General features: G+C 39.7%; 1 protein-coding gene across 1 annotated transcript in view; it reads left to right on the forward strand.

Annotated features, from left to right (window-relative positions):
• The window catches only part of PIKFYVE (phosphoinositide kinase, FYVE-type zinc finger containing), a 249768-nt gene that overhangs the window by 125164 nt on the left and 100631 nt on the right, over window positions 1–23973 (forward strand). The window contains exons 28-30 of the mRNA XM_089671594.1: window positions 1727–1817; window positions 11485–11542; window positions 23262–23405. Of these exons, the coding sequence (XP_089527720.1) occupies window positions 1727–1817; window positions 11485–11542; window positions 23262–23405 (293 nt within the window). The remainder of the gene's footprint in view (window positions 1–1726; window positions 1818–11484; window positions 11543–23261; window positions 23406–23973) is intronic.

Consider the following 23973-nt stretch of genomic DNA (forward strand, 5'->3'; position numbering starts at 1 on the left):
TATGTTGGGATTTTTTTTTTTTTTTTTTTACCAAAAATATGTAGCATTATACATTTTGGTCTAAATTTTATAAAGAAATTTGATTTTTTTTTTAAATTTTATTGGATATATTTTATAGCAGAAAGTTTTTAAAAAACGTTTTAAAGTGTTAGGTTTAAAAGTTAAGTTTAAAAGTTTTTTTTTTTTTCATTTTATTTTAAATTCGAGTTTCTTGTTTTTATAGTGCAAAATATTAAAAAAAAACAGTGATGATCAAATACCACCCAAGAAGAAGCAATATTTGTGGGGGGAAAAATTATATAAATTTAATTTATGTACAGCGTTGCATGACCGCACAATTGTCAGTTAAAGTAATGCAGCACTGTATAGCAAAAAAATGGCCTGGTCATGAAGGGAAGTCAATTTTCCAGAGGTCAAGTGGTTACATTGTTTTACTGTGGGGAAAAAAAGGGGAGTGCTAATGCGCTTATGGATGTATCAAATAATTCCAATAACCATTTGCAGCAGTCCTAATTGTGAACTTAGACACACAAGCAAATAACCATATGGACCGCGCAAAAGTAGTGCAATATCAATAGAACAATGAAATAAACAATGGTAATCAGTCCCAATAAGTGAAAGTATGGTGCAAAGTGCTGGTAATCTTGATTGTGAACTCCTTTTACAATACAACAGGTGCTCTACTAGTGCCCCACATGGACTGACACTCAGTCATCCCATGACCACCAATCTCTAGGATGGTCGTTTTGCGCTTTTGGGACTATCCCAGTGAACCAGTAATGCTAATGGTAACCGCTTGTTCCTCCAAATGAGCTGTATCAATACCAACTCTCTCCTCTCCCGTCAGTGATGGAATATACTTTTTTTTTTTTTTTTATAGTGTAGCATCCATCACATCAAATGACTAGATTAGGCTGCAATTCAGTGCAGCTCATGTACTTCATGATTAAGCCATATGTTTCAACTTCTCTGTAGTTTAATGAACATGCCTTCGGTAAGGTGACTGAAGGGTCCAGGGTCCAAAAGATTGGAGAATGAGAGACTAGACAGTTGGCTGGCCTACAATTCTCGCAGTCTGTGACCTCGGCCTCTTGATGCAGCTGAAAGGTCATGCTCACAATAAATGAATTTTTTTTTTTTGTTGTAATTTAGATTTTAATTTATTGTGAGCATGACCTTTCAGCTGCATCAAGAGTCCAAGGTCCCCAAGACTGCGAATTGTAGGCCACGGTTTCTGTGCGACTTCCGCACCGCATCATAATCGCACCCTGTTCACACAAACCGCTGCGGGTGTGTATTTTAAGTTAACACCCGAAATTGGTTTGCAAAACGTGGTAAAATGTGCAGAATCGGATTGCATAGATGTGAACACCCTTGTGATCTGATTCTGGTGTGGACATAAAAGGGTCCTGCACTTTTTTGTTGCGTTTGGTGCGATTTAAGCCATACAAAATGGCTCAATTGCAGCGCACAGAAATTGCATGTGATTTGCACAGGAGTGCGGTTCCTGTACAAATCGCATGCAATGTGCTGCACCGCATCAGTGTGAACCCAGGCTCAAGGTGGACCCCGCCAACCATTTGAAAACATGTTTTTGGAACATACAATCATTCAATTTTCTAACAAAATTCTACTGGTGTATGACTGGCTTTACTCTAATTACTCATTAAATACCTGTTTTAGAACTAAATTGGGGCAGTGAATCAAACATATTTCTCTTTGACAGGTTACAAGATCTTTTTCAGCAAGAAAAGGGGCGTAAACGGCCATCAGTTCCTGCTAGTCCTGGTCGAATGAGGCAAGGAGATGACAGTAAGGTAAGACCTAAAACAAAAATAATTTGTAAATTGATGTAACAGCTGAATTGTTTTCTGCTTCTTGTGTTGTGTATTGATATATTGTTTTTGCTTTGGTGCATTCTGAGTAAAATCCTTTAGCTAGAAGCAAATTGGAAGCTTGTCAGAAAAGCCAGTTCATAACATTTCTCCTGACCACCTCTAGTTATTTAATATTGGAGCAGCTTTCCTTTGGTAGGAAGAGATGGCCTTGTCATCCAGTAATGCTGATGCTTAATTTAAAGTACTTTTGTTCCTCTGGTATCTCTTCGGTTCTGTTTCACATGGTGATTTTTGACAGGTACATTTTCTACTGACTAAGTGTTTTGAATGTCAGTCTAATGGCAGTGCAGCAGAATTTCTGTCATGAATTTTATATGGTGATCTATTCTGGAAATGAAATTCTGTGTTTTAGAAATACAAAAAAAAACCAAAAACTTTTCCCATCATGTATTATACATTGCCTGTCATTCTGTGTTTACATTTTTTATTCTGCAAAAGTTTTACAAACATGATCCGCTCAGTATAGTTTATAGAGATTGTCCTGACTTGTCTGTCAATGCCTTCTTTTTTGCTAAGGGAAAACGGGGATATCTGAAGCAGTAACAGGTCTAATTTTTCCATAGTAGAAAAACAGGATGGGTATGCTTTGCTTTTTAGAAAAGGTGGTCCATTATGAAATTGCATCTTGTAATGTTAATAAGTATAACTGCTTCCTGCCTAAATAGAAGTTGTCTTCTTGAATGGGAGGTTTTGTATATGTGGGCTTCGGCTTGTATAGGAGCATTGTGTGCAGCAAGCTGTGATCAAGCATTTGCACACCTTTCAGCAAGCTTCAAGGAGCTTTCTCAAAGTCTTTTAAAGCTCGTTTGGCAACGATAAATACATATTATAAGTGAATTGTTAACTGCCACTTTAAACAATTTTGCTAGCAGGTTTTCAATATGTTTCATGAAGTGCTGAGGTTTATTGAAAGCCTGCTACCTGCTATGGGCTTGTTTAAAGTCACAGCACTGTTTGCTTTCCCTTAAACTGGAACTGAAGGGTGCTTTTAAAGTGGCCCTGAACTCTGGTTTAAAAAAAATAAGATTCTATTCATTTATTTCCTACACGTACCTTCTATTGATCGCAGTCTCCTCCAACTTCTGATTTCCTTTTTTATTGCTGTTGTGATTTCAGTTCCTCTCACAGGGTGGATACACTTTTTTTATTTCCATGGGATCACTGTGCATAGGAACATACTCATCCTCTTTTGCTCACTCCCAAGATGGACTATTGACTGAGATTTGTAGCATGCATAGAAAGGTTTACATGACTGTAACCAACATGCACTGCTCATTCCAGACAAATGGAAGTGTAGGGGAGGTTTGGGCTCTCGAGTATGTTTCAAGGAGACAGAAAAATACAGTAAACCATTTCATGACAATTAGATTACCTGCTTAAGGACCGCCCACAGTGTACTGCAGATGGGTGGCCCATACAGGTACAGTGACATACCTGTACGTCGATGGCCTCTTCTGGGTACAGGACCTGCAGGATTCTGTCAACAAGTCACAGCCAATGATTGATGGCTGGGATCTTCTGACTGACAATGGTCAACACAGAGCTCTGGGCTATGATTGGATAGAAACAGAGCTCTATACAGAGAGAACAATTTTCTTTGCGTCTTCTCCAGCGAGTGTCATTATAGCGAAAGTGTATATTAGCACTGATCACTGTATTAGTGTCACTGGTGATGTCATGTTCAGTCAGTTCCTACCCAGTGTTAATGTAAGATTGCCCACCACACTGTCAGTCTCACTATAAATTGCTGATCACCGACATTAACAGTTTAAAAAAAAAAAATCCTGTGTGTATGTATGTGTATGTGTATGTGTATATATATATATATGTGTGTGTGTGTGTGTGTGTGTGTGTGTGTGTGTGTGTGTGTGTGTGTGTGTGTGTGTGTGTGTGTGTGTGTGTGTGTGTGTATATATATATATATACACACACACAGATACAGTGGGGATCGAAAGTTTGGGCACCCCAGCTAAAAATTTGTATTAATGTGCATAAAGAAGCCAAGGAAAGATGGAAAAATCTCCAAAAGGCATCAAATTACAGATTAGACATTCTTATAATATGTCAACAAAAGTTCGATTTTATTTCCATCATTTACACTTTCAAAATAACAGAAAACAAAAAAATGGCGTCTGCAAAAGTTTGGGCACCCTGCAGAGTTAATATCTTGTACTGCCCCCTTTGGCAAGTATCACAGCTTGTAAACACTTTTTGTAGCCAGCCAAGAGTCTTTCAATTCTTGTTTGAGGTATCTTTGCCCATTCTTCCTTACAAAAGTCTTCCAGTTCTTTGAGATTTCTGGGCTGTCTGTCACGCACTGCTCTTTTAAGGTCTATCCATAGATTTTCAATTATGTTGAGGTCAGGAGATTGTGAAGGCCATGGCAAAACCTTCAGTTTACACCTCTTGATGTAATCCCCCGTGGATTTCGAGGTGTGTTTAGGACCATTATCCATTTGTAGAAGCCATCTTCTCTTTAACTTCAGCTTTTTCACAGATGGCATCAAGTTACCATCCAAAATTTGCTGACATTTTATTGAATCCATTTTTCCTTTTACTCGTGAGATGTTCCCTGTGCCACTGGCTGCAACACAACCCCAAAGCATGATTGATCCAACCCCATGCTTAACAGTTGGACAGAGGTTCTTTTCATTAAATTCTGTGCCCCTTCTCCCAACGTACCTTTGCTCATTCCGGCCAAAAAGTTCAATTTTAACCTCATCGGTCCACAGAACTTGTTTCCAAAATGCATCAGGCTTGTCTATATGTACATTTGCAAAGTTCAAACGATGATTTTTGTGGTGAGGACGTAGAAGAGGTTTTCTTCTGATGACTCTTCCATGAAGACCATATTTGTACAAGTATCTCTTTATAGTGGAATAGTGTACCACAACTCCAGTGTCTGCCAGATCTTTCTGGAGGGATCGTGCAGTCAAACGTGGGTTTTGAATTGTTTTTCTCACAATCCTGCGAGCTGTTCTGTCTGATATTTTTCTTGGTCTTCCAGATCTCGCTTTAACTTCCACTGTTCCTGATGACTGCCATTTCTTAATTCCATTCCGAACAGAGGATATTGACATCTGAAAAGGCTTTGCTATCTTCTTATAGCCTTCTCCAGCTTTGTGAGCGTCAACTATTTTCAGTTTCAGTTTTCTAGACAACTGCTTAGAAGAACCCATGGTGCTGATTGTTGGGGCAAGGTCAGATGAGTCTGGGCATTTAAAACCTTTGACGTTGACATAACCTGGTCTTCCTAGACGATGATTGAGAACAATCCATGACACTGGCAGGTCTCAGCTTGGCAAAGGGGGCAGTGCATGCTATAAATTCTGGAGGGTGCCCAAACTTTTGCAGACGCCATTTTTTTGTTTTCTGTTATTTTGAAAGTGTAAATGATGGAAATAAAATCGAACTTTTGTTGACATATTATAAGAATGTCTAATCTGTAATTTGATGCCTTTTGGAGATTTTTCCATCTTTCCTTGGCTTCTTTATGCATATTAATACAAATTTTTAGCTGGGGTGCCCAAACTTTCGATCCCCACTGTGTGTGTGTGTGTGTGTGTGTGTGTATGTATGTATATGTGTATATATATATATATATATATATATATATATATATATATATATATATATATATATATATATATACACACACACACAGTCAGGTCCATAAATATTGGGACAATGACACAATTCTAACATTTTTGGCTCTATACACCATCACAATGGATTTGAAATGAAACGAACAAGATGTGCTTTAACTGCAGACTGTCAGCTTTAATTTGGGGGTATTTACATCCAAATCAGGTGAACGGTGTAGGAATTACATCGGTTTGCATATGTGCCTCCCACTTGTTAAGGGACCAAAAGTATTGGGACAAAATCATCATCATAAATCAAACTTTCACGTTTTAATACTTGGTTGCAAATCCTTTGCAGTCAATTACAGCCTGAAGTCTGGAACGCATAGACATCACCAGACGCTGGGTTTCATCCCTGGTGATGCTCTGCCAGGCCTCTACTGCAACTGTCTTCAGTTCCTGCTTGTTCTTGGGGCATTTTCCCTTCAGTTTTGTCTTCAGCAAGTGAAATGCACGCTCAATCGGATTCAGGTCAGGTGATTGACTTGGCCATTGCATAACATTCCACTTCTTTCCCTTAAAAAACTCTTTGGTTGCTTTTGCAGTATGCTTTGGGTCATTGTCCATCTGCACTGTGAAGCGGCGTCCAATGAGTTCTGAAGCATTTGGCTGAATATGAGCAGATAATATTGCCCAATACACTTCAGAATTCATCCTGCTGCTTTTGTCAGCAGTCACATCATCAATAAATACAAGAGAACCAGTTCCATTGGCAGCCATACATGCCCACACCATGACACTACCACCACCATGCTTCACTGATCAGGTGGTATGCTTAGGATCATGAGCAGTTCCTTTCCTTCTCCATACTCTTCTCTTCCCATCACTCTGGTACAAGTTGATCTTGGTCTCATCTGTCCATAGGATGTTGCTGCGGAACTGTGAAGGCTTTTTTAGATGTCATTTGGCAAACTATAATCTGGCCTTCTTGTTTTTGAAGTACACCAATGGTTTACATCTTGTGGTGAATCCTCTGTATTCACTCCGGTGAAGTCTTCTTCTCATGATTGTTGACTTTGACACACATACACCTACCTCCTGGAGAGTGTTCTTGATCTGGCCAACTGTTGTGAAGGGTGTTTTCTTCACCAGGGAAAGAATTCTTCGGTCATCCACCACAGTTGTTTTCTGTGTCCTTCCAGGTCTTTTGGTGTTGCTGAGCTCACCGGTGCGTTCCTTCTTTTTAAGAATGTTCCAAACAGTTGTTTTGGCCACGCCTAATGTTTTTGCTATCTCTCTGATGGGTTTGTTTTGTTTTTTCAACCTAATGATGGCTTGCTTCACTGATAGTGACAGCTCTTCGGATCTCATCTTGAGAGTTGACAGCAACAGATTGCAAATGCAAATAGCACACTTGAAATTAACTCTGGACCTTTTATCTGCTCATTGTATTGGGATAATGAGGGAATAACGCACCCCTGGCCATGGAACAGCTGAGAAGCCAATTGTCCCATTACTTTTGGTCCCTTAACAAGTGGGAGGCACATATGCAAACTGTTGTAATTCCTACACTGTTCACCTGATTTGGATGTAAATACCCTCAAATTAAAGCTGACAGTCTGCAGTTAAAGCACATGTTGTTCGTTTCAGTTCAAATCCATTGTGGTGGTGTATAGAGACAAAAATTTTAGAATTGTGTCGATGTCCCAATATTTATGGACCTGACTGTATATATATATATATTCTGTTTTTTAGAAGCTATAACCCGTGCAAACCAATCAATATACACTTATTGGGATTTGATTTGCCAAAGAGATGTAGTAGAATACATTTTGTCGTTAATTTATAAAGAAATTAGATTTTTTTTTAATTTATTATTTTTTATTTATGTTTTATAGCAGAAATTACATTTTTTTTTTTTTCACTTTTGATCTTTTTTCATTTTATATAGTAAAAAATAGAAAAATCCAGTGTTGATCAGAGACCACTAAAAGAAAGCTCTATTTGTGTGAAAAAAATTATAGAAATTTAATTTGGGTAGTGTTTCATGACCACGCAATTACCAGTTAAGGTAGTGCAATGCCGAACAGCAAAAAAATAACCTGGTTATAAAGGGGATAAAACCTTCTGAAGCTGAAGTGGTTACAGGGCCATTAGGAATGGCTATGTATCGATTTTATTTATGGAGACTAAAGATATTGTTTAGTGCCATATTAGGAGCTCACATATCCTTGGAAGTTTGCTGAAAGCTTTGCAACATCTTGCTGTACACCGTTCTTATGTTACCTAAAGCCCATGTGTACAAGGCCTTACTGTGTTGAAAAAAAAGTGTTTTAGATTTATTATTTTTTTTTTTTTAATGTCATTTGAGTAGATCTTTAATCTAAAAGAGCAGTTCACTGCTTCTGTGGAGGTATTGCTAGTGTCTGGACATGCCCTGTACATCCTTTAATTTCCTGCTAGCTCCTACTACCGGCACTTTGTCAAACAGCATATTGATTTCAATTAGGAATTTGATGCTGGAAAATAGAATGCAATAATGACATCTATTCTTGCTTATTTTCCACTTAAAGCTCCAGGCAAAAAACAAAGCACATAGTTGTGATATAAACTGGTTTACCTGCAGCATGATTTGTTGCTATTTATTAGCCACACTACACTGTACATCTTGCTTCCCGGATCTGTCATGCTATTAGAATTGGCAAGATCTATTCCCTGCCGAACCCACAAATTGAGTTGGCTATGCGAGAGATGAGCAATAATTCAGTAAAGCTTCCTTATAATTATGTAGTGCCTGAGCAGTCAGGTGAGACCTTTCGCTACATAGCACTTTATAAATTCTGCTGATCAAACAGATCAAATCTAAGGTAACAGATGTTTGATGGGCTCAAAATAACCCCACTGTAAATGGGGATGAGCTTTGGCGTTTTTGAGACATGAGTCTGAACCCACCTGAGCTATCCTGCAAAGAAGCTGTCAAATCAGACAGCCAAGCATAGGCAGTAGAGGCATGTCCCTCCCTCTAGCCAGGGAGGGACATGCCCCGTGGAGCATGTATACCTACAGATTTGGGGTAGTGCATGCCTCTACCTCTGTCTGGCTATTATGTTGACACACTGGCTTCGGTACCTTCTGAGACATTCACCAGGTACAAAGATGTACCACAAGAAAGTTGGAGAAAATTCAGAAGTTTACCTGCATGTTTATTATAGGAGGTTCAGTGAACTGAAGTGGGATTGTGGGCTGACAACCAAGCTACTGCTATTTACAGCATTCAATAGTGCCATTCTCCTTGTTTCTCTTAAGTTAGCTTTCCTAGAAATGTCACTTTCCTGGCTGTGCAAAGGGGCAGGGAATGTAAATTGCAAGGGTGACTGTACAAAATTACGGATGCTGGCAGGAAAAGCACTATACAGATAGGTATTTAACTACTTGCCCACCGCAGATGGCCGAATGACGGCTATACTCCGGCCGGCCAGTTCTGGGAGGGCGTCATATGACATCCTCCCAGAACGCGCTCTCCTGCGCGCCCCCGGTGATCTCCATGATCGCTGTGTCCTACGGACACAGCTCATCACGTGATGTGGTAAAAGGCCAATCACAGCGGCCTTTTACCATGTGATCAGCCATGTCCAATGACACGTCGATCACCGGGAAATGCAATTGCCGGTTCTCGGCTGCACTTTCCTCACGCTGTCAGAGCGTGAGGAAAGTACTGCCGAGAACTGGCGGTTGTCAGAGCAGGGATCGGCACCGATCATCAGGGCACTGATGATCGGTGCCCAGCAGTGCCACCCACCAGTTCCGCCCACCTGTGCCACCCAGCAGTGCAGCCCCGCAGTGCTGCCAGTCAGTGCCCAGCAGTGATGCCAGTCAGTGCCGCCTATTGGTGCCCATCAGTGCTGCCTCATTAACGCACATCAGTGAAGGAGAAAAATTACCTGTTTGAAAAATTTTATAATAGAAACAAAGAAACTTTTTTTTTTTGCACATTTTTTTGTTTATAGCGCAAAAGGTAAAGTGCCCAGCGGCGATTAAATACCACCAAAAGAAAGCTCTATTTGTGAGAAACAAATGATAAAAATTTCATATGGGTGCAATCTTGCATGACCGTGCAATTGTCAATCAAAGTGCGACAGCGCTGAAAGCTGAAAATTGGCCTGGTAAAGAAGGGGGTATAAGTGCCCGGTAAGCAAGTGGTTAAAGCCCAACTCCAGGCAAAAATGAATTTTTAACATTGATAGATTACATCTATTACCTGTTTATCCTGTCTCCATGAGTAGATACATCATTACCGAGATTTCATGTAAATAACATTCCCCTATATGGGCTTTTCCAGCCTCTTTTTTTACTCGTGCAGGGACCTGGGCATCTTGCACAATTAACAGCCCTTCAACACCTTTTTGTAGTATCTGCATCAACCACATCAAGGTGATCTGAACTGTGGAAGTGAAAAATAAAATGTCTTTTCAACCTCTCTCCTCTTAGCTCTTTGCATTGATTGTAAGCTCCACCTACCAAGACCTTTTATCAAAGTCCAGTGTGGGCTGTATCTGTGCATATGTCATGTGCCAAGCGGCTGCCCTGCTGGATTGTGAACAAAGGAGGTTGTTTGCTTGGCACAGATGCCATTCAGAGAACAGGTTGCATTTGCATTTTGCATCTCAATCAATGCAAAGTGTTCTTTGGTTGGATGAGGTGATGTGGTGACACCACAAACTCCACCTCATCCAATCAAAGAACAATTTGCATTCATCGAGAAAATGGAAAATCTTCTCTGAATGGCAACTGTGCAAAGTGAGTGACCTCTTGTGTGCAGTAAGCAGCAGTGTAGATGCTTGGGACTGGTCCCTGATGCCAGTGGAAAACACTGTAGTAGCTGTGCCTACTACAGTTATTTCCACATGGATCCCACAGGTACGGCACACACATACATTAGTCTGAGCTGTACAATTGCAATCCTAGAATCAGTGGTGTAACTAGATCCTTCAGGACCCCAGTGCAAGAAATCATGAAGGACCCCCGGCCAGACCCTTTCCCTTTGAGTTCGCTAATGAAATCCAGGGCCCAGACACAAGTGCAACCTTTGTGACCCTGGTAGTAGTTTTGTTTTATTTACCAGATTTTTTTTTTTTTTACTTTACAATTTTTTTAGGAGCCAGTTGGAGGGCTTTGGTGAGATATCAGGAGTCTCAACAGACCTCTGATGTTTCACCTTTGACAAAGAAGGGAGATTGAGGAAGCAGCCATCAGCCTCCTTCAAAAAAGCCTTCACAGAAAGAATGGACAGGAATAGCTCTGTACAGAGCTTTCCGTTCATTCAAAAACAGAAGCACAGTGAACACAGTTTACTATGTTTCAATTATGAATGGACCAAGTCAGTGATCAGCATGAATCACTGACTCTCCATTCAGAAAAGTGGGGGCTGGAGAGCACGGGGGGGGGGGGGTTCAGCATAGAGACATTGGATCAGAGGAGCAGCTGGGGTGGAACGGATCTCTCCATTTTCTTCCTTCTCCCTCCCGCAGGCAGTCAGTGGCTGCAGGAGGAAGATGGAGAGATTCCTTTCCATAGATTTTTTTTTTTTTGAATGGTTACAAATGTTCTTGTGTTTTTAGAAGAATCATTATGTAAAAATAGTGGTCACCAATGCATTTATAATTGTGTAATCTTCAACATTTTCAATTGCAGCAGATAAAGCCAACTAATGATATTCTTTGTGAAACCGTTCAATCAGCAGTCTATTCACACTTAGTGCTACAAAAGGCTACAAGAGGTATATTGACATGCCAGCCTTCAACCAGAAGAAATCCAATTATTGTCTTCCTGCTTTCGTTTTAAACTGTAATTCAGTCCTTTGTGTGATGAGTAGAATGCAATCTCTAGAAAGCTTAGGTCAATTATAGGATATATTCATGTGTTTTAGTACAATGTCTATTCAATACATTGATATCTTACTGAGTGTTAGATACATGTAACATCTATCTTTCTTTGCTTTTCAGGGAAGTGGCATGGATGCTTCACCGCGAAATTCCTCTCCTGCCCAAAATGGAGATAAAGGTTTGTCAATTCTATGATCTATTTTTTCTTTTTGTTCCTTGACAAAGCTTTCAACCATCTTATGTAACAATATAACCAGCCTTATTTATCCAGGTTTCTGAAGGAACAGTAGTTCTGTACTTCGATGGAAAGTAAAAGGAAATTTTTGATTAACCAGTTATCTGCACAGCTGTTGTACACTGATTTGTACCTTATCTCCTGTATAGTTTTTCACTTTACAGTCACAATTCCAAACTTCAACACTAGAGACCTTTTAACCACTTGCCTTCAGTGCACTTATACCCCCTTCCTGCCCAGGCCAAATTTCAGCTTTCAGTGCTGTCGCACTTTGACAATTGCACGGTCTCGCAGCACTGTACCCATATGAAATTTTTATCATTTTTTTGAGACAGAGCTTTCTTTTGGTGGTATTTAATCACCCCTGGGTTTTTTATTTTTTGCTACATAAACCAAAAACTGAAAATTTTAAAGGGTTTTGTTTTTTTAAGTTTGTGCTATAAAATTTTGTAAATAAGTGATTTTTCTCCTGCACTGATGGACACTGACAGGCTGCACTCATATATGGCACTGATGGGGCTACACTGATCATTAGTGCCCTGATGATCAGTGTACATGTCCCCTCTGAGTAATACTGATTACCGGCTCTCCTCACGAGCTGTCAGCGTGACAGCTCGTGTGGACAGGGATGCCGATAACCGGCATTTCCTTATTTACATGCAATCAGCTGTGATTGGACACAGCTCATCACATGACAGTGCCGACATCTTCGGCTCTTTCCGTTGATTGGTGATCCGCTGTGTCCCAGGGACGCAGTGCACCACCGATTGCCACGCTGTGTTCCCCAGGGAGTGCGCACGTGCGGTTAGAGTGGGAGGACTTCATATGACGTGCTCCCAGAACGAGAGAACCGCTTTGCACCTGCCATTATCTGATATGGCGGGTGGGAGGCGGTTAAATTAGCAGTTTTGTTTGGCTGGGTGTATGCTATACAACACAGATTGACTAATCTCCCGCTGCGGCCTCGCCAGCCACCATATTACCCAAGCATTCAATCAGGACCATGTTCATCTAACAATTTTCCACCTGGCTTCTTTAGTTTTTCAATTTGGGTTGTTGGGTGAGAGGCAACGGACAGTGCTACCCATTTGAGCGAAATTTGGTCAGTTTATAGCCAGCTTTAAAGAAGAATTCCTTGTATAGATATTTTTATCATTGTTACACTGGTCCAGCTTGTATCATACCAGGCCACTGCCCCTTGAAGGTGGAAATTACTGAAATAGACAGCGCTGATCCTGTGAATCTCCACTTGCTTTTCTGCCCCGTTGCTGAGCAGCCTGCCTGCTACATTCTGAACACAGGAGATTGGCCACTCTGCACGGCTGCCATTTAGAGAATATTTTGTATTTTCTGAATGATTGCAAAGTGTTCTCAGATTAAATGGGGTGGAGTGGTGTAGTGGTGACATCACGCTTTGCACCCCGTGTCATCACATGGCTACGCTGACCATTGATCACTTGCATTGCGAGCATTATGATGAACACTCAGTACTCTGTTCACCTTTTCATTGTTTTGAAAAGGTTAACCTACCCTTTAAGGCTACATCTTCTTTTTCATTTGTGCATGTTATGTATTTTGCATGTGTTACTATTTATCCCTATGGAAGATGTATTTTGATGGAAAATTACCTCCTTAGATGTCTTTTTTGTTTTTTTAACACACTACATCCTCAGTTCACCAAAATGTGGAGGTGAAAACAGCCGTTAACCATTTAAACCCATTTTTTTTTAAAATCTTACTGTATGCATTGATGTGATTTTATCCTTCTCAGTGTTTACAATATTGCTGTTTAATTTTTGCAGACTTTACACAAATACGTTTGCTGTTAAGATTGAATGACCCGTAAATATATTTTAGTAGAAACAATAAAACAGTAGTGATCTTTTATATTTTATACCCTCTGTTAATTGTGCAGTTTTATGGTTCACTTGTGACCCTGAATATACAGCTGTGTTACCATGGAACCATCAGAAGATTCTGGAGCTTGAAGGAGTAAAAAAAAAAAAAAAATTGACAATTCTCAGAAAGCTGAGGGCAAGGTTGCTTATGTTGATGATCACTGTGCTGCAAGCGCTGTTTGTGCTGTGGAATATTTTGCTAGCTTGGTGCTACATTTTCCACTTTACATACTTATTTGAGGCAGGAGTTGCAAGCCTAAAAATCTTCAAGGATTTACTGAGCACAAAATTCAGAAAGTGGCCATGTACAGTCTAATTCTTGCTAGCAGTGTGTGCTCTTATAAGTATTTCTTGAGAAATTTAGGTAAGAAATTAACTCTATATTAGGTTAGGTAGAAATAATGAAAACCACTGAAAATGCTAGTAGATGTGCACAGGGATTTCCGAACGCTTCACATAAAGGTGTCACTCATTCACATATCTGTGAATTGAAGGGAACAGGAAAATGGTCATATATTGCATCCATCGGCTTAATTGGGGAAGACTGTAGTGGTTCCTGATTAGGGAGGTGGTGTGACCGAGGTAAAGTCCCACTGCATCATTCTTCCATCTGCCCATTTTGTGGGATGCTTAAGAGTGTATTTAAATTGTTTACTTAAAGTGATATTAAGCCCTCAATTTATAAGTACTTTCAGCTGCTGATTTATTCACTTACTGTGACTCTTAATCCTTGCTTATGTTCCTGTTTAAGCTTGTGCCATGACTGTTGCCACAGGTTTCCTGTCAGAGGGTGGATCCTTTCACTAGCAATGTGCTATGGAGCCAACCTTGCATGCAGGATCTGAAGGTGTGCATCAATAGAGAATTATAGGCTAGACTATGGATGCATTCCTCTGCTCCTCCCTGTTTATGGGAAGTGCTGGGTTGAGAATTTTAACATTTGTTTACTGGGGAAGGTTTATTTTCTTGTGCTTGATATATTAATCCAAATAAATGCTAAGAATTTAATTCTACTTGGTGATTGTAAACCCTCACCTTGTAAAACCATTCAGTTTAAATAGAAATGAAAGGCAAAACATTTGTATACAGATATAAAACATAAATACACTTTTTTCCCAGAAGTTATTACATTTCCTCTGTTCTCAGCTGCATACAAACTGGGCAGAGGAAAAACTGCAACACACTGATCTTCCCAGTGAATGCCTGTGCAGGGGGGAGGGGGTGTCAGGACAAGTCTGATCATTGGAGGAGAGCAGGCTGAGTTCCCAGCATAGCTAGAGAACTGATGTTCTCCTGTTTAGTGGGGTCACTTTTTAATAAGAAAGTAGAGGTACTAGCAAAAACACCAGGGATTTCATATAAAGGAAGCCATACAAAGAGAACAGGATACTTTTTCATATAAGTACATGGTATAGCAGGCACATATCAGGTATATGAAATGTTGGGTTTACTCTTTAAAGCAATGTCAGACACAAAATCTAGTTTGTGTGTGTGTGTGTGTGTGTGTGTGTGTGTGTGTGTGTGTGTGTGTGTGTGTGTGTGTGTGTGTGTGTCGAAAAATTAGAATATCATGCAAAAGTTCATTTATTTCAGTAATGCAACTTAAAAGGTGAAACTAATATATGAGATCGACTCATTACATGCAAAGCAAGATAGTTCAAGCCGTGATTTGTCATAATTGTGATGATTATGGCTTACAGCTCATGAAAACCCCAAATCCACAATCAGAAAATTAGAATATTACATGCAATCAATAAAACAAGGATTGTACATAGAACAATATTGGACCTCTAAAAAGTATAAGCATGCATATGTACTCAGTACTTGGTTTGGGCCCCTTTTGCAGCAATTACTGCCTCAATATGGCATGGAAGCTATCAGCCTGTGGCACTGCTGAGGTGTTATGGAAGACCAGGATGCTTCAATAGTGGCCTTCAGCTCTTCTGCATTGTTCAGTTTCATGTCTGTCATTTTTCTTTTGGCAATGCTCCATAGATTCTCTATGGGGTTCAGGTCAGGCGAGTTTGCTGGCCAATCAAGCACAGTAATCCCACGGTCATTGAACCAGGTTTTGGTGCTTTTGGCAGTGTGGGCAGGAGCTGGAAAATGAAGTCAGCATCCCCATAAAGCTGCGGAAAAATCTCCTGGTAGACGGCTACGTTGACCCTGGACTTAATGAAGCACAATGGACCAACACCAGCAGATGACATGGCTCCCCAAATCAACACAGACTGTGGAAACTTCACACTGGACTTCAAGCATCTTTCAGTGTGTGCCTCTCCATTCTTCCTCCATACTCTGGGTCCTTGGTTTCCAAATGAGATGCAAAAGTTGCTCTCATCAGAAAAGAGGACTTTGGACCACTGAGCAACAGACCAGGTCTGTTTTTCTTTAGCCCAGGTAAGACGCTTCTGATGTTTGTTGTTCAGGAGTGGCTTGACAAGAGGAATACGACATTTGAAGCCCATGTCCAGGATCCGTCTGTGTGTGGTGGCTCTTGATGCACTGACTCCAGCCTCAGTCCACTCCTTGTGAAAGTCCCCAACACTTTTGAATGGCCTTTTCCTGACAATCCTCTCCAGGCTGCAGTCATCCCTGCTGCTTGTGCACCTTTTTCTTCCACACTTTTCCCTTCCACATAACTTTCTATTAATGTGCTTTGATACAGCACTTTGGGAACATCCAACTTCTTTTGCAATTACCTTTTGAGGCTTTCCCTCCTTATGGAGGGTGTCAATGATGGTTTTCTGCACAACTGTCAGGTCAGCAGTCTTTCCCATGATTGTGATTCCTACTGAACCAGACAGACCATTTAAAGGCTCAGGAACCCTTTGCAGGTGTTATGGCTTAATTAGCTGATTAGAGTGGGACACTTTGAGCCTAGAATATTGCACCTTTTCACAATATTCTAATTTTCTGAGATTGTGGATTTGGGGTTTTCATGAGCTGTAAGCCATAATCATCACAGTTATTATTATTATTATTATTATTATACAGTATTTATAAAGCGCCAATAGTTCGCTCAGCGCTGTACATTACAAAGGGAGACAGAACATGTGACAGAACAATACCAATACAATGCAAAACATGAGGGGATCGAGGGCCCTGCTCTTTCGAGCTTACAATCTATGACAAATCACAGCTTGAACTATCTTGCTTTGCATGTAATGAGTCTCATATATTAGTTTCACCTTTTAAGTTGCATTACTGAAATAAATGAACTTTTGCACGATATTCAAATTTTTCGAGTTTCACCTGTTTAGAGATGTCTTGATATTCACCTCATTTATCTGAATAGAATGCTTTCAAATGAGACAGAGGTACATCACTATTTCTTTGCACATTACTGCCTCTCAATTCTTGAACATGCTTACAGGAAAGAGAGAGCATAGGATGACTTCAGCAAAGCGTGTCTACTTCCTTATTATCCATTCACTGGCAAGGGCAGGCTGGTGACCAAGCTGTTTGCTTAGTGTTACTAACCCCAGGACCCTGCATTCACTATATCTGGTCTCCCACAGTACACAGAACATGAAAATGCTATTATTTTAGTAAATATAAACTACTAAACATCTTTTCTTATCAGCAGTTAAAGCAGTCTTGTGACTTCTATCAGTGTCCAGCAGAGCACTGGTTAAAGCTTGTAGGAGGAGTTTTCGCTCTTCCCTGATTGTCCGATGAGGCTGCAGGACCCCTGACCCTCTCTGGACAGTGGTGATTGGCCCTGTGCTGATCCCATGTACTCTCCCAAGAAAAAAAAAAAACAACTTTCTAGCAATACACACCAACATGAGCATGTGCATCTTGCCCCCAAGGTTATGTTATATCAGCAGATGGATTGGGGACTGTGGAAGCAGGGGAGGATCAGATTTTACACAATGCAGAGGATTAACCCCTTAGGTTCCACAGTACATATAACCAGCATGCTTTATTGCATACAAACTGATTTTACTGTTGTGGGTTTAGTAACACTTTAACTGCAGAAAGGAAAAGAGGATGCAAGCCTTGCAAAGCTGTTGTGTAGAAAGGCTGAACAGAATTACTAAAATGCAATATTGCACGCATGTTCAAATGGGCCCTTAGACAGAAAGTATTTGGAACTTGGCATGCCTTTTTAGTTATTAAATAGTCCTCTAAACAAAATCACAAGCATTTGTAACATTGCGCTTTTGTTTTTGGTTACCTCTTGCTCCCCAACCTCTTGATCTAATCCTCAAGTAGACTACAGTCTGCAGATACTTCAACATCCTTTCTGCCACCTCCTGGACCTCCATGCTACAGTTGTCAAAGCTCCACAGTTCAGGCATAAACAGGGTAGACCTTAGTGGAGGTACCATGGCTTGCAACCACTCCAGCATCCCACCTGCTATGCATGTTAATCTGCCCATCTGCACATAAGTGAGTGGAAAGTAATAAAAGGTTAATGCCAAACTCCCATCACTGCAGAGCATTGCTTAATGTCCCCCAATGCATACAGCTACATCCTTGCAGAGCATCTTCCTTGCCACCATGCACTCCTGTCATGTCAAATTAGTGTTGCAAACTTCTGGGCATCTAAAAGCTAAGTTAAAATGATTTATTAGCTGGTAAACACAACTTTTTCCGCAATATATTGCGATAAGCAGGATGGCCAAGGAAATCGGCAGTAAAGAGAGAACTGTTGCAGAAGCTTCCTTCTATTAACATCTTCATGACTGGACATAGCTTTACTGTGGGTGGTACTAATTTAAACTTCCATTTCATGTTTGCTGAAATATTTACATTTCCTCTATATTTTCAACTTTTGCTACAGTAAGTAGTATTTCTGTCTTCTGATCGAAGCAACAGCAGTAGTCTTCTCAGAGATGTGGTTAAAGTGGAACTCCAGCTAACACTTTTTGGGGAATTGCTGATGTTTAGGCAATTTCTGGTGACAGTGGTCACTGAGGTAGGAAGTCGGATTAAATCTCTTGAATACAGATATAGCATTAGAAGAATGAGTGGCATTTAAAACTGTGTCAAGATTTTAGTGCAGTCTGTGTCCTCCTGGGGAGATTTCCCCAATTTTCTGTCTCATTGACAGTGGTTATGCCCACAATAAGTGGGAGGAAATACTCTTAACAGAGACAACTGACAGATTCTGATACCTCCCTACTCTTATGAAAGAAAAAATATCTCCATTAAACTTTGATATATACGCATTGTCCTGAGCGAGGAACTAATTGGTGCGTTTTTTTATGTTTACTGATTTTAAAAGTTTGGGTTTTTTTTTTTTTCTAGTATATTTTGTTGCTGTTACCCCCAGAATGAATACTATCCTGAAGTGTATTAATTTATTTTAAGTGGTAAAGTGGGAGGATTAGAACAAGGCTTATTCTGTTAAAAAAAAATAAAAATTAAAAAATCGCCTGGCTCAGTTACTGAATCAGCAGGGTTTTAAGCCCTGTGTTCTGAACACTGTAAATCAGTGACATATCCTATGTAACCTGTAAATTATAGCCTGCCCTACCGGTCAGATATTATCTCGGTTAAATGTCTAGTTCCATTGTGAAAAGGATATATTCATGTTGAAGGCAATGCACAATGTTGAGAAATGCTTTAATACAATTAAAAGCACAGGAAAATTACAATAAATCAATGGGTCAACTATGTCCATTACTGATACTTGATTTTCAGTAATGGAGCAAGTAATAGCGCAAGCAAACTAGGTTACACGTTTTCACATGCAGCAGAGAACTCGTGCCTAAAGAAGCAACATTGTAAATTGCAAGATAAGGATGTCTTTTTAGCTTTTACTATATTTGAATTTTGGATGCAGAGAAAAAAAAATAACGTATGACCTTCAGGCTACAATAGTCCAAAAAGCTGTTTTGTACAGTTGCAAATCCCACTGTAAAATGATCACTGAAATCTCATATAAGCTTTAAGGCTTCATGTAGCATAGCAGTTTTTTTAAAGCTCCTAGAAGCCATTATCAGCATTTTTTTTTCTGCTCCTAGAAGCTAATTAGTTTCTATGCGTACTACGTTAGGCTACATTAGCATTTTTTGAGCTTTAGCGTCTAGCAGCAAAAGAGAAATTTTTGGAGTGTTTTTCGTGCAGAAAAAATGCAAAACGCTCCTAACAGCTTTTTTTTTCTCCATATGTACTGTAAAAATGCTAATGTAACGCTAACATTCCCAAACACTTCTGAATGCTACTGAAAATGAAAAACTCCCCGCTATTACCAGTGTTTTGTGAGCTTAAAAATGCTAGTGTGCATGGAGACTAACATTAAGTATTTTCCAAAGTAATTTTCAATATTTGTAATTTGCAGCTTTCTTTAAAATAATTCCTAGTGATCCTGCTATGATGGTACAATTGATATCCCTGATATAAATTGGATTCTGCCATTTTATACAATTTTTAACAGGCTTCTGTTCATGTGTCTGTGTTGAGTAGAGCAAGACTGCACAATATGTGGCTTGCATATGAAATATGCAAATGTGTGCAACATAGATGTTGGTTTAATTAAAAACAAATTTAAAAGGTCTTCTTGCTGATAGCTTTGAATGCTGGGTAATTATTTTATCGTATTGTGCACAATAGAAAAATGGTAAAGTAACAAATATAGGGTGCAACCTATCTAATTAAAATAACATGGTTTTAAGCAGAACTGCAGCCAGAGGAAAAAAAATAAAAATGAATAGTTTGTTAAGCAATGTAATAAAAATGCAGCTTTGGTTTAACATTTACTTTCAATTCAGAGAGCTTCCCCCACAGTACCACTTTCCCACCACAAGACCTCAGGCCACCAACATTCAGCCCACTTCCTCTGAGCCCAGACTCTCCTAGACCCTCCCCAGCCTGCAATTAGACAGTAAGTTTAGGTTCACACCTGTGAGTTTTCCTTTGCGGAAATGCACAGCAATCCATTTAATGATTTCCTATGAGACAGGTTCGCATCTCCGCGTTTTCACCCAGTGTGTTTTTTGGAAAGGGTCAGGGACTTTTTTAAACACAAGTTGCGTTTTTGGTTCTACAGACTTTAATGGAGACACTGCAGAAAAGCATGTAGTGAGTTTTTGATGCATTTTTAATCTGCCTAGCAAGTAAAAAACCACAAAACGTGTCACAAATGCATGTGGAAAAACGCACTGCAGAAACGGATCAAACGCAAACTGCATAGATGTGAACCTAGCCTAAAAGCAGAGGCAGCACAGTGATGAGATCTTCTGTCTGATTTCTGCTCCTATCCGTATGCTTCTTCTCAGAATATTAATTGGCTTCTGCTGCTGTTACTTCCTTTCACATTCCCACATTCCAGCACTGCTGAACAGGGAAAGGAACATGCTGATTGATACCAGGTCACGTTCAGGTATTTACACTGCTTGCTTTTAAGAAATACATTTATGATGTATGTTTGAATATGGAGCTGCATTTACAGGCTGTTATCAGCATTTTTATTTCTGCTTCTAGAATCTAAATAGTGTTCTCCTATGTGTCCATGCACACACTTTTAGGCCAGTAATTTTTCAAGCTTCAGCTTCATTTGTTTTTGTAGAGATTTTGGGAGCGTTTTTGCAGCAGAAAAAAAAACACGCAACTAACACACTCCTAACAGCTTTTTATCTAGCTTTTTTTTTTTTCCCCTTACATGTACTGTAAAAATGCTAAAGCTCCTAAATGCTTCCGAACACTAATAAAATGCTACTAAAAAAGGCTATTACCAGTGTATTTTTATCCAGCTCCAAGCTAGTGTGCATGGAGCCTTAAATTCGTTACTGTGATTGTAAATAGTTTTGTTTGGGGTCAGACTGGCCAAAATAAACAATTTTTCATAATTATGGGGCGTCTGTGTGTAGCAGCATGTTTGCTACCAGAGCTAAATTGAGCTGCCATGAATGTATTTCCACCATTCAGGGGTAGCTTTTATATTTTAATCAATGAATACAAGACAGATTGGCTGAGGTGGGCGTGATTGGCTGGCTGAGGTGGGTGTCACAATTTCCACCTTGGCCAATCAGAGGAAACCTTGTATTTACTGATAAAATTACAAATTTTATCCTGAATGATGGAAATGGATTCAATTTTGGTCTGGCAACAGATGGGAAGTCGACTACAACTACATATTATAGCACACACAGCAGCTGCATAGTTGCCTAAAGGAAAAGGCCCCATTTTACACTTCGTGTAGCAGTAACATGCATTCCAGCTCACCCTTTTTTTCAGTTTTTTTGGGTTTTTTTTTTTGTGTGCGCCTCCACAGGTCACACATAGGATAGTCCATGCATTTGAATGGGCTGCCCTACACATGACAAACGCGCCAAAAAAGCACCTACACATATTCTGGCATGGAGCGTTGCGCATATTGTCAGCACAAACTTGGGTCTAACTGCATTTTGGGGTTCCATTAAGAATTAATGGCACCCAAACATATGTTGCGCATTTTAGCTTGATCTAGAATCACATGGTTTTGGATATGCAAAGTGTGGACAGGGCCTTAGATTGGATGGTCATCTTCACAAAGAGGGCTACTTCTCTTTTCATCTTTTTTTATACTATTTAGCTTTTTAGGAGTTGGTGATATGAATGTTACTAAATAGTGTAAAGGTAGCAATGTGGTAAGTGTTGCAATGTAGAAGAAAAAAAAAAAAAGTAGAAATGGTCACTATAGGCGCTGCTGTCAAGACAAGTTAACAGAGAACACCAGCCAAGCCTCGGGTCAGACTTTATAGCAGGACAATATACAGCAGTACAGATAGTCCCTTCACTTCCTGCTGTGTCTCCTAGAGCAGTATTGAGGAAAATCTATCCAACAAGATGAAACATAGAAATAAATGCACTTTCAGGTTTCTTATTGCTAATTCCATATTTGTATGGTTTTCTTATTTCCTTTTGTTACCTGGACTTGTAATGGGGAAACTACCGAAACTACTCAAATACCAAAATACAGGGAAGTTTTTTGTTTTTAATGTAGATACACAAGAAGGAATTAAATTTGATGGTCAGTCTTTTGTCATGTATATTGCGACTGCAGAATTGTGTGAAACATATTTTTTTTTCTTTTTTTATACTGCTAGAGTTTAAACACCTTTTGACAAAAGCCCTTGGAGAAGATGACACATTGATGATCCTTTTTTCTGTGTGTGCATTGTGTTGTAGAACTGCTTTATTCTTTTAGTCCGTTCCTACTGTAACTTGACATCGTATTGTAAAATGGCCAGAAAGGAAAGCTAGTTACTAGGCTGCCAGTATTCTGAAATAACTTGCTGTCTTCTTGAGCACCAAGATTAAAAATACTTTTGCTATTTCTTAAGCTTTATTACAATAAACTCCTTATTCAAGTGATCCTGCTATGCGTAAATGTTATATCATTGCAATGTTCTACTAATAATGGTAAGATCTACACTCTTGAGTGTACAGTATTTACATATTGTATATTTAGTTTACAGTTTGTTTACATATTTTCAACTTTTTAAATATATTTTGTTTTTCTTCTTGTACAAAAATGTCATTTTACAAATAAACATTGACTACATTTGTGCTTTCATAACATTCAGTGAGAAAAGCATGGTGGACGTTCAGAGGCTCAGCACTGCTTGCTTTTTTGTTGGCGGACTTTAAATAAACCAGGCCCTTCTGTCTGTGCTAGGACATAAGGAGAAAAGTGTGCCTGACCTGAGTTGTGTAGTGTGTAATCTTCCTTTTCACTTTTGTACATTGCAGAGAATATACATTGAAAAATACTTTACATTCCCTTTTTAGTTTTATTTTTATGCTTCATTTTTGTTATATTTTTTCAGAGGATCGTTTTATGACCACTTTGTCGCAGAGCTCAACTGGTTCTACTCACCTGCAGATACCAAGCCCCCCTGAGATTGTGACTGATCAAATGTTTACTGGTACTTCAAATGCAGCAGAAATGGACACCGCTAGCAGCAGTGAAGGTATTTCTACTAATAGACAATGCTATTGCAATATTAATAACATAAACTGCTGTTTTTAATAGCGTTATTATTCTTTAGTGCTGTTTCCCATAACAATCATTCCCAATCTACCTGTCGCTGGGCTGATGTCAGCAGAGGAAGTATTGGTTGGCTATGATGGGTTACTGCTCGCAAGGTGAACAACCATACACTCTCAGCAGCAGGTTACCAAGCAGTAAAAATGATCCAGTGGGTCGTGCTTTTTCTGATTATTCAGACACCTCTGGACACTTGGCTCCGGTTCACACTGTGCAGACTGGTTACAGGTGTGGGCATCACGTCTGTTTCTGTACCCGCAGCTAAATTTCTCTGCTATTACAAGACCTGCTCATATGCCTTGGAAGATGGTGACAGTTCCTAGCTATACAGTGGAGTTTACAACTCCCTGACTGTCCAGACTGACCTGACTAACCTTATCCCCTTGTACTGAGAGCCATCAGATTTGTCTCTACAACACTGGACTTCCCTTCTGCAGGATCATGCAGTCAAGCAATGGCACAGAAGTAGCCTACATAAACCATCAGGGGGA

The sequence above is a fragment of the Staurois parvus genome, unplaced genomic scaffold (genome assembly GCF_062004578.1).
Source record: "Staurois parvus isolate SC_StPar_1 unplaced genomic scaffold, SC_StPar_1.0 ptg000011l, whole genome shotgun sequence".
In the NCBI taxonomy this organism is placed as follows: Eukaryota; Metazoa; Chordata; class Amphibia; order Anura; family Ranidae; genus Staurois; species Staurois parvus.